Here is a 10663-nt window from a genome sequence, read left to right as displayed (position 1 = left end):
TTTACGTTAGGAATATATTATTCATTATATATATTTAGATTTGTCATATATGAGTAAAGGAAATTAATAAATTAATAATTGTTGATCGTTTGTAGAGTAATATGATGCTTTCGATACTATAATTGAGAATTTGAAATCGGGTCTATAAACTATATACTCTACTTTTTTATTTCATATATCGCATAAAGATATTAATTCTTTTTGTGATATAGATAAGAATGTCCACATAGGAAAGGACAATCTCTATATATATTTAAGTATTTACTTTTTATACGAGTCAAAATACTTATCTAAATTCAGATATACATATTACCAAAAGTAGTCATCATATATATCAATAGTTTAATGTACACATATAAAATGTGATATTAATTAAAACTATACAAAAAGAATTTACTGAATTGAATTTGAAAGATAAATATATCGCAAATTATTTTTTTTTTTTTAAGTTAATTTAAGAGAAAATTGCTTTACATTTGTACTTGCATATTCGAAATTAAAATTATAAAATTAATATTAAAATTTTACGTTTTAGAAAATGCAGTTTAATTAAAAATTTAGGAATAAAATTTAATTTTTCGAACAGGTTTCATTTTTAACTTCAGTTTTCAATTCAGCCTTCATTGCCTTTTTTCAATACTTAAATTGGTGAAGTTTCTTCAAGTATGCGATAAATATATTTTTATAGGTATTTTTCTTTTTTTATTGTACATGTGTGACAAAATTATTATATAATTAATCGTCCTTCTTCGTGTCGGTCTTGCCTCCTCTGATTCTTCCAGTACGACGAGCAGCAATAAGACCGATCTTACGACCAGCACTAGTTCCACGCTTGACAGTAGATGCCTTACCAATGTGTTGATGGTTACCACCACCGTGAGGATGTTCCACGGGATTCATAGCAACACCACGAACCTAGAAGAATTCAAGCATCTCAATAACAATGCATAGACTTTAAATTAAATATAAAAACAAGTTTATATTGTTCAGTCAAAAAAATTTCTACATGAAATTCTTCAGGTTTCAAATGTCATAATTACCATCATAACAAAAAAATTATACTATTATTGTATAATAAAAAAATGAATAAAATCAGAAAAATGTACCTTAGGCCAGCAATTCCTCTTTGCCTTGTATTTATGATACGCTCTGCCAGCTTTCAGTATGGGCTTATCTATACGTCCACCACCAGCGACAATTCCAACCATCGCTCTGTTGTTAGAGGGAATGACTTTCTTGGCACCAGAAGGTAATTTAACTCTAGTTTTCTTGGTGTCAGGATTGTGGGTTATCACTGTAGCATAATTGCCAGAAGCTCTGGCCAATCGACCTCTATCTCCAGTCTTCTCTTCTAAATTACAGACGATCGTACCTTCAGGCATCATACCAACCGGCATTACATTACCAATTTGGAGATTAGCTAAAAAATTCAAAAAGATATATGATAAAATTAATATACAATAAGTGTTTATAAATAAGAATTATAATGATTACTATAGGCAAAGCATTAATTTTATTTATCACTGTATATTGTTATTTGTTATAAGCATTTTTGTACCTTTCTTTCCACAGTACAAAAATTGGCCAGTGTACATTCCTTCTGGTGCAATAAACAATTCTTTACGTGTTTTAAATTTATAAGGATCACGGAAATGTACTACCGCTAATGGTGCACCACGACCAGGATCATGGATAATATCCTAACAACAAAGAAAAATAATAGATGTTAAATATCTGTAATTAAAAAAATATTTTTAAAATATGAAAAATTATATCCTCAGAAAGAGCCTCTGATTTGACGTCATTTAATCAATCAGATGTAGGTAAATTAATATCATCACAAATATAAAGTTGGATAATTCATAAACAAACTGAATTAAGTCCATAAAGTCCTAATATACTTCACTAAAGTTGCTCTAGTATTAATTTATAGTAGAATAGAAAATTGTTACAAACCTTTACAACCCCTTTGATAAATCCATGCCTTTCAGAATAGTCCAGAGAGCGGAGCTTTGGTGCTCCCTTCCTCCTTTTGGTGTGGGATCGAAAGACGGATCCCGCACCTTTACGCTGAGCACGAATTACTCGACCCATCTCAAAATCTGAAAAGAAATCACGACATCATGCACAATACACTCGTTATATATACATTATCGTGTCACGTTATATATTTCTGCTGGCGCGTAACCTCAAAGTGACGTACAAAATACAAATCTAATATTTCTCGATTTGTAAAAATATCGAAAACATCTTACGCACGAATAACAGAAAAAATGTATTTTAAAATTTCTTTCAGTGGATTCGTTTCATACGCGTAAATTAAAGTGGATATTTTGCGCCAGTGAAATCTCATACACATACCGAAAGTTCCAACATCAAATAGAGAAAGGCAAAAGCGGAAGTCGGCTGGTCATGGCTCGGCGTGGTTGGGGACACTACTGTACTTCGGAGTGTGTTCCGAAATTCTATCGTGGGATTTAATTGACCAATCGGGACAAACGGAGCAAGAGCTCTTTATTCTGATTGATCAATAAAATGTTACTTTACGTAAGATTTTTGAATGCATTCTTGATCGCGTATTTAACCCGCCAAAATATGATATTTAAATTAAACCTGCTGCTCGTACATACAACATAATAACTTAATATTTAAATAATAAATTTATACTTTGACATATATTACATTTTAATAATATTATATTTATGACTTAGATTATGATAAGCATAAATTAATAAGTAAAGTATATGAGTTAAATAATATATATAATAAATAATATTAATATATATATGACTTTTTGTTCAAAATGTTCAAGATTAAATTATTTTAATAATCTTTCTATTATAAAATTTGACATTTTTATGAAAAAATTTCAATCAAATTGTTTTAGATTCAATTATTTTCTCTCTAAAAAGAAAAATCTAAACTTTTATATTACACTTATTATATATAAAAAACAACAAATGTTAAAATGTTAAATATATAAAATTTACGAACTCTTTATAGACACTAATAATTTATAAAAAAAAAAGATTTTTCCAGGCATTTTCTCGTAAAGAATCGCAAAAACTTTGATATATAACATATCCCCACCAATAATTAATTCACATCGACGAGAAACTCTTCACAATAGTTCTTTCATTTCAACTCATGCGTTCGAAATGGATAGACGCATTGGTTTGTTTTTCGTTCTTTTACTTTGCTTGTTAATCAACGCGAAAGATACAAATTTAATTAGACAAAAAAGAATTGTTGGCGGTATCGCGGCTGCACAGCCACCTAAGGACGATCCGATAGTTTTTGTGAATAAAAATGATCGACACGCGCGTATTATCGGTAATCGCGATTTTGACAAAGGATTCTATATCTTTCGTGGAATCAGATTTGGGGAACCACCCATTGGTCGAGCCAGATTTCGGGTAAGACAAAAAATGTAATTATACGATAATACAAAATTCAGTATTATATGTGTGTAAACTCTATATCTCTCGCGCGCACTTAACATAATTAAAAATCTTTATCTTTTGTATTATATTCATCGAGTAAATAATAATTCATAATTAATTCTATGCTATTAAAAGATTTATTTAATTCGATTCCCATCAATATAAGAATAAAAATTCGAATTTTATTAATAATGCAGATTCAAAAATATAATATTATATTAATATAATATTATATTATATTAATTATAATTATATTAGATTAGATACAGAGTTTATTAAATTAAAATTTTTCATATAATATCTCTACCAGTGCAAATACTAATTATGTGACTAAACCGTTATGTGAAACTACGATACTAGGAACACAATGTGTGCAATAATTAAATTCAATGACCTATCGAGTAAACATGTACGCCGCTTTAACAAGAAGATTGAAAATAATAATAATTTTCTTTCATATAGGAACAAAAAACTGCTTCTTAATATATATTTTACACATTAATTGTTAATGCAAAACTCGGCGACTTGATCAGATTGCATGGAGAATATAATTTTTTATCTCTCGATGTATCCTGTCCCATTTTAATGAACTTGATATACGTTATCAATCCAACCCGAATAGTAGAATAAAGTATATTGAAATTTACATGTTGCGTAAAACGATCGATGTACTGTTCAACATTAATTAATTTTATACATTTTTAATGCGCTTTTATCAATAAAAATGATTTTAATTTAATTCAACTATTATTTTGATCGTTATACTTACATAGATTTATTATATAATATTAATTATATGTTCGTATTAATATACTAATTATAAAATTAAATAATTTTAATAGTACGCCAACAATTTTTGCTCTTTCTTTAAAACACAAAATAATAGTTGTAATTAAAATAGTATATTCATATCGTAAGAAAAATAAATTTACAGCGTGCTTCGCCCGTACATCTTGAAGGAGAATATAACGCCACTACTTGGGGACCTCCTTGTCCTCAGCCCAGCTCTGATGGAACGAACAAAATTATAGGAAGTGAGGATTGTCTCTTTCTAAACGTCTTCACACCATCGCTTCCGGATTCCAGTGATGGTTATCCTGTACTGATATGGATTCACGGTGGTGGTTTTAGAAGGGGTGCAGCGTGTCAGTATGAAATGAGACATTTGATTAAAAAGAAAGTGGTCGTGGTGTCTATTCAATATAGATTAGGGACGTTAGGTAACTAAAAAAAGCATTCTGAGAGATAGATATAATTTTGATATAATAGAGCAAAGAAAGAAAATGAAGAATTTATTGAAATCTTTCCCAGGTTTTTTGAGTACCGGTACGCCGGAAATGCCGGGGAACAACGGGATGTTTGATATGATACTAGCCATCGATTGGGTGAAGGATTACATACACTTCTTCGGCGGTAATCCGAAGAAAATAATAGCCTTCGGTCACGGTACCGGTGCCAGTTCTGCCATGATGCTATCATTGTCAAAATTCTGTGAAAGTAATATATTAGCAACTATATATACATATATATATATATATATATATATATATATATATATATATATATATATATATAATTTTTACGAAGAAATGCGCATTTTTAACGAACAATATTTTTTTAATAATGAAAGAGAATTATTACATTCTTTTACAGATAGTTTTAGCGGTTTAATCGCTATGTCCGGCTCCATTTTATCTCACTTCGCTATCGATAAGGATCCTTCCGAGACAGCCAGATATATAGCGCGTAAGAATGGCTGTCCAACGAATGATACTCGAAAAATGGTGTACTGTCTGCGAGAATTGCCAGTGAATAAATTGATCAGAGTCGATTCCGAGTTAGAAAATATTCGTGCAGCCGCACGAGGTTTCGTCTCCAGTCTATCCAGTCTACTCGGATCCGGTCCCGTCATAGAAGGTTCTGATGACGGAAGGTATAGCAAAATTCGCCGAGAGAAATTCTTCATATTCTTTTTAATTTATACACATTAAGTCCTAATTGCATCTTTAAGATCGCTCCCGAATTTTATGACCGCATCGCCAGAGGATTCTTTGAGGCTTGGCAATTTTCCATCTATACCCTTATTAACAGGAGTCATGAACGATGAAACAGGAGGTGCCGTTTTTGGTCAATACAGAGATGAAGTCCAAGATAAATTAAACATGGTTCCGAATTATTTGACTAATGATTTCGTACCATATTTACAAGAAACTATTCCGAATGTGCGAAACGGATCGCGCTTCATCCCACAAGTTTTTCGTGGCTATTTCAATATCTTTGAAAGTGATAACACGCGGAATACGATCGGTAGAGTTGCGGAAGCTTTGGGTGATTCACTTTATAATGCTCCTGCATTTTTGACTGTCGATCACTGGTCTAAAAAAGCAAATGCATTTCTATACACTTTTGACCATAAAGGAAAAAAAAATTACGGTAAAGACTTTCTCGCCGGATTGCCAATCGTTGACGCCAAACAATCATCAAATGGTATAATTTGTGCGATAATCAATAAATAAAATAAATCTTATTGAAGTTTTTCTTACACACACAATATTAAAATAATTAACTATCTTGTAGGTAATTTGAATCACGGCGACGATTTAGGATACATATTTAACCGAAACACAATTACCGGTAAAAGAATAAGTGACAGCGAGGAACCAGATGAAATGGATGAAAATGTAACCGAAATTTTTACAGACATGATAGCAAATTTTGCACGAAGCGGCAATCTTAGTGTGCCTACTACAAATGTATTACGCTCTAATGGCACTGCTTGGATACCGAATATAATTCCAAAATTCTCAGATAAAACTAATTCTTTCGTTAGTATTAGGACGAATCCGAAAAACATGAATAATTTTAGGTAACGCCGCAAAAAATTTACAGATTACATTTATGATATCATTGAGAATGGTACATTATTAAATTGTTGTCATATTTAATATATTTAATATATTTATATGCTCTAGGTACTGCGAAATGGGACTGTGGACTGTTATGCCAGAACGATTACAATCACCTATGTGTAGTTTATACAAAGTGCCTCTGCAATTAATAAAACAAGGAACGATATCTGTAATTCAGGAACCTATCAATACAATAACCGATTTTGTTCCCGATTTCAAATCTGACCTCAATATCGCGAACAAATCGATCAATCGAAATATTGAAGAATCAAATAAAGAGGATATTACACAACATAAAACAAATGGCAGATTATTACCAAAGGTACCTATACCACGAATACCATTTGCTGGTTAAATTTGTTCTTCATTTCTTTTATTTTATACATATATATCTTTTTATTGTAAAAGAATCAAATAAAAAACATACCAATCTAACTATGCCAACTTGGTTCATCTTTCAATCTGTTTGGAGAATTTCGTATACTGATGTCCGATTCTTCTTTATTTTCTGGATTTTCTTCATCTATCTCCATGTATATTTCTTCTTCAGTTATGGCATATTTCTGAGAAGACATCTCTTCTATTCTTTTATCTGTACATGTTTTACTTGTACACGATTCTATATTTTCTTTGAATTGTTTCTCTTCTATGTTAACATGTGTAATTAATTCACATTCTACTTTATCTTCAGTGGTATTTATGATTTTATCAATATTATGCTGATTTTCCTTTTCATTGTGATGTACTTCATATTGTTCTTGTAATATATTTTCAATTTCTTTTTCTTTGCATAAGTTTTCATCTTCCCGAGATTTATCTACATTTATTATACTATTATCCGTTTCTATTGGTTTTATAACATTTAACATTACACTTGGAAATTTTCCAGTACATTTTGAGGCTGCAATTATATTTAACGGTTTGCAAGTTTGCCGTTCAATAAATGATATTTTCGAACAATCCACATCTGTATCTTTTGCCTCTTGAAACTCTTCTTTAGTTCTATCATTTTCATTTAATTTCCTAATAATGTCTTCACACGAATTCTCTTTCATCTGAGATTTATTTACATTTAATATGCTATTATTTACCTCTATTAATTCGATACCATTTCTATTCTGTATTATTTCAACACATTTTGACGAAATTATTTTTGGCCGTTTGGCCGATACAGATAATGTTGCATCTACATTTTGGGAAAGATTTTCTTCAGCCCGACTTCTTTTGTCTGATTTGCTAATAGTAACTTCTTCTGCTTGACTTTCAGAAACAAATTCATTATCAGGTTTCCTGCAAATTAACAATATATTTTTATGTAGAATTTGTCTCTTATATACACACACACAACATATAAAGTTAAATAAAACTTGAGATATTTACTGTTGTCGAGGCAATTGTAATGTAGGTGCAGCAGGATGTATAATTTTTTCTAATTCAGCTGATGCAAGTATTGCTTCTTGAACAATGTTTACATCAATATCATGAGCTGCCATATGTGATATTTCTAAACAATATTGTATGGGAAATGCTAATGTAATATGTGGATTCATTTGCAAGGCTTTTAATACTTTGAATAGTTCCAAACGGCATTTGTTATCTTTATAAAAGCTTTGCTCGGAACAACTCAAATAAAAGTTGTATAATAAAGGTATCACAGTGTTCAACACATTCTAAAAAAAAAATATTCAAATATTATGAATCATAAAAATGTTTCGTTATAATAGAAAGAACCTAGATAAATTTACCTTGTAAAACGTTTCTTTCAATAGTGTAGTACTGAAAAATATATTCTGCAAAGTAATAAGGGCTTCTCTACACAAATCTGGATCTAAACGTTCACTTTTAGTAGAATCTTTTTCATTATTCATAACTGTGCTATTTTCATACTGACTTTGTTTAAAACGTTTTATTGCCCGTTTAGATAAATGCTGCGTTTTTTGGTGCATCTTAAACAAAATAAAATTTTTTTTTATTAAATAGCTTCTAAATATATATACATTGTTATACATTTAATTTATAGTTCATAAATAATATATAGATTTATCTAATAATTTTTTAATGTATTAGATTTATAAACATATATGCTTATATCTGAAACTTACAGTTAATAATATACGATCTCGTTCTGGTGTTATATCCTTTAATAAGAAACTAATACATTCGTTTGCGATTGTCTCTATACCGGACAATGAACTGGTATTCATAAGCCAAGAACAAAGACATTTGTAAGCCTGTATTTTTACACTTTTGAAAGGTTTACTATTGCTAAATGTTACTTGATTTTCTAAATCAATACTTGTCCATTGCAATATTCCTTGGAATAACCCTAATATTTTTTTTCCAAATGGTATTAACTCCTGTGCAAATCTGAAAAACATGTTTATATTATAAATCATGTTATTCATATTGCTTAATTCAGTAGATGTATAATATTTTATAACATTTATACCCATTTATCAATGCATCAAAAACTGTTAGCAAACTGATATGTAATTTTGGCAAAATTATATACAATTGTTCATTAGAAGAGGTTTTATTCTTTAAATTTAATGGTGTAATCATCAATCCTCGATGCAAAACTCTTAAAATATCCTGAGGCAAAACAGCATTTTTTGCTTCATATCCACTGCAATCATAAATCAATTATGTATCCAAAATGCACACATATTCAAAAGATGATATTGAAATATAACAATTTAATAATATAAATTGAAGACTAGTACCGTAACATTGAGGAAAGATAGATACACAAATTTGAAAATCTCTGTTTCTGTTTGTTGTAATTATGTATGTTATCAGCTATATATGGTAATTCTAACTCATCTTGGATATTTACACTTTCCAGTTCTAATGTTTCATAGAATAATTTATTTAATATAGCATGTAAACTATTACAAAGCAACATTTCATTATATAGTAATCTAGTACATATAGGTGTACCAGATTCTGTTGATTTAAATGAACGCTCTGTCGCTTTAGAGAAGAGAACATAACATTTTGCACTTGCATTAACCAAATTGTCATTTGTAGAATCAATTTGTAATAATATCATTTTTTGTATCAATCCCTGAAAGCATTAAAAGGATATCTTGTTCATATACAAATTTATTAATTTAATAATTTATAATTCAATATTCATTAAAAATTTTATATGTAATATAAAATATCTAGCTAATAATTAAACTTTGATCCATTTTATTACCTGAAACCGTTCGCAAATTTCAGGATAATGATATAGCAAAACAGCTATTAAGTAATACACTGCTCCACATTTTGCATCTGTTTGCAAAGCACTAAGTGTATTTATGATCTGTTTTACATTTCGTGTAGAAATCTGTTTATGTAATTCTGGTATGTTTTTGCAATGTTCAATTAGAAATCCTAATACTTTGCATGCCAGTGTTAAATCTTGTGTACTACTATGCACGTTTTCCACTACTTTAGTAGCATTAGTTATCCAGAATAAACCATATTTGGATAAGACATCTTTAGAACAAGTAGGCAGAATTTTATCTAGCATAAATAAACCATCGTATCGTGTTTGATTTAAATGGGAATTGATGTTTTTTATAATTGTCTGCTGTACTGTCTCGATCTGGAATGTAACACGTGAAACGTACAGCATTTAAATAAATTATGCAAAGTATTTTTGTAAAACTTATGAAAAATATTTCATACCTCTTGGCTATCAAAGGGCACATCGTCATTATCAAGGTGTACAAACTCCATTCTTTCGTTTCTTTCCTTTCATATATTTTCTTTCACAAATGAGACGAAATATATGATACACTAAAAAAAATAATAACACAACTTCTATCTTTGAAAAATGAGGTTACCTTCAACACCACATGTTCTCAAACTTGAATATGAGTGAATTGAGGCGAACGGCGACTTAAATTTGGTCACGTGACAAAGACTGTGGTTGGGAAGACGCTAGAAATGCTTCGAAGCATTGCATTAACCAATCAGAATGAAGAAATTTTTACTCTTTTTGTCTTGATTGGTTAATCAAAGCTTCGAAGCATTTCTAGCGTCTTATCGACCGAAGTCAAGGATTTGAAGATGGAAAGTATAAATGCCATATGCATATGCACAGAAATGCGCATATCTGCAGATCAAACGATTGAAAAATGTTTATAACACCAAATAGAATTCATCCTAAATGTAGACTAAGAAAAATAGATTTCTATCCTGATTATGTTTCTTATAATAAAAAATACTATGATGTGTTATACATGTGTGTTTGTCCTGAAAAATAGAATATTTTGGAGAACTTTACAAGAACAGTTCAATTATAGTAATATTTGTAAT

At 29.9% G+C, this 10663-nt stretch overlaps 3 protein-coding genes across 4 annotated transcripts; 1 reads left to right on the top strand and 2 right to left on the bottom strand.

The window, feature by feature from the left end:
- Positions 1-679: 679 nt before the first annotated feature.
- Positions 680-2492, bottom strand: LOC126853723 (60S ribosomal protein L8). The gene is made up of 5 exons (XM_050599747.1): positions 2362-2492; positions 1957-2102; positions 1559-1700; positions 1107-1420; positions 680-915 (listed from the first exon to the last, which is right to left on the bottom strand). The coding sequence occupies exons 2-5, from the start codon at positions 2092-2094 to the stop codon at positions 736-738; spliced, it is 774 nt and encodes a 257-aa protein (XP_050455704.1). The 5' UTR covers positions 2095-2102; positions 2362-2492; the 3' UTR covers positions 680-735.
- A 645-nt stretch (positions 2493-3137) lies between these two features.
- Positions 3138-6774, top strand: LOC126853670 (carboxylesterase 1D-like). Its single transcript, XM_050599640.1, has 7 exons — positions 3138-3416; positions 4378-4663; positions 4755-4940; positions 5097-5376; positions 5455-5930; positions 6021-6309; positions 6416-6774. Exons 1-7 carry the CDS (start codon positions 3159-3161, stop codon positions 6705-6707), a joined length of 2067 nt encoding a protein of 688 aa, XP_050455597.1. The 5' UTR covers positions 3138-3158; the 3' UTR covers positions 6708-6774.
- Positions 5220-10227, bottom strand: LOC126853636 (proline-, glutamic acid- and leucine-rich protein 1-like). Of its 2 annotated transcripts, none has more exons than XM_050599511.1 (9): positions 10031-10227; positions 9555-9947; positions 9076-9419; positions 8802-8978; positions 8455-8719; positions 8098-8298; positions 7733-8022; positions 6780-7642; positions 5220-5363 (listed from the first exon to the last, which is right to left on the bottom strand). In XM_050599511.1, exons 1-8 carry the CDS (start codon positions 10079-10081, stop codon positions 6784-6786), a joined length of 2580 nt encoding a protein of 859 aa, XP_050455468.1. In that variant the 5' UTR covers positions 10082-10227; the 3' UTR covers positions 5220-5363; positions 6780-6783. The 2 variants fall into 2 exon arrangements, with proteins under 2 accessions (XP_050455468.1, XP_050455470.1); XM_050599513.1 differs by lacking the exon at positions 5220-5363 and adding an exon at positions 5679-5819.
- Between the last annotated feature and the right edge of the window lie 436 nt (positions 10228-10663).

The sequence above is a fragment of the Cataglyphis hispanica genome, chromosome 12, assembly GCF_021464435.1.
Source record: "Cataglyphis hispanica isolate Lineage 1 chromosome 12, ULB_Chis1_1.0, whole genome shotgun sequence".
NCBI classification, from domain to species: Eukaryota; Metazoa; Arthropoda; class Insecta; order Hymenoptera; family Formicidae; genus Cataglyphis; species Cataglyphis hispanica.
This window is presented reverse-complemented; position numbering and strand designations above follow the sequence as displayed.

What these genes read in the sequence shown, in the direction of transcription:
- LOC126853723 (XM_050599747.1), bottom strand. Translation starts at nt 2,094, where the DNA reads ATGGGTCGAGTAATTCGTGCTCAGCGTAAAGGTGCGGGATCCGTCTTT. An exon ending in TTATCAAAGGGGTTGTAAAG is followed by an intron (nt 1,701 to 1,956) that starts GTTTGTAACAAT and finishes CTTTGTTGTTAG; the next exon opens with GATATTATCCATGATCCTGG. An exon ending in AGAGGAATTGCTGGCCTAAG is followed by an intron (nt 916 to 1,106) that starts GTACATTTTTCT and finishes GAATTCTTCTAG; the next exon opens with GTTCGTGGTGTTGCTATGAA.
- LOC126853670 (XM_050599640.1), top strand. Translation starts at nt 3,159, where the DNA reads ATGGATAGACGCATTGGTTTGTTTTTCGTTCTTTTACTTTGCTTGTTA. An exon ending in ATATAGATTAGGGACGTTAG is followed by an intron (nt 4,664 to 4,754) that starts GTAACTAAAAAA and finishes AATCTTTCCCAG; the next exon opens with GTTTTTTGAGTACCGGTACG. An exon ending in ATTGTCAAAATTCTGTGAAA is followed by an intron (nt 4,941 to 5,096) that starts GTAATATATTAG and finishes ATTCTTTTACAG; the next exon opens with ATAGTTTTAGCGGTTTAATC.
- LOC126853636 (XM_050599511.1), bottom strand. Translation starts at nt 10,081, where the DNA reads ATGGAGTTTGTACACCTTGATAATGACGATGTGCCCTTTGATAGCCAA. An exon ending in AAATTTGCGAACGGTTTCAG is followed by an intron (nt 9,420 to 9,554) that starts GTAATAAAATGG and finishes TAATGCTTTCAG; the next exon opens with GGATTGATACAAAAAATGAT. An exon ending in TATCTTTCCTCAATGTTACG is followed by an intron (nt 8,979 to 9,075) that starts GTACTAGTCTTC and finishes TTATGATTGCAG; the next exon opens with TGGATATGAAGCAAAAAATG.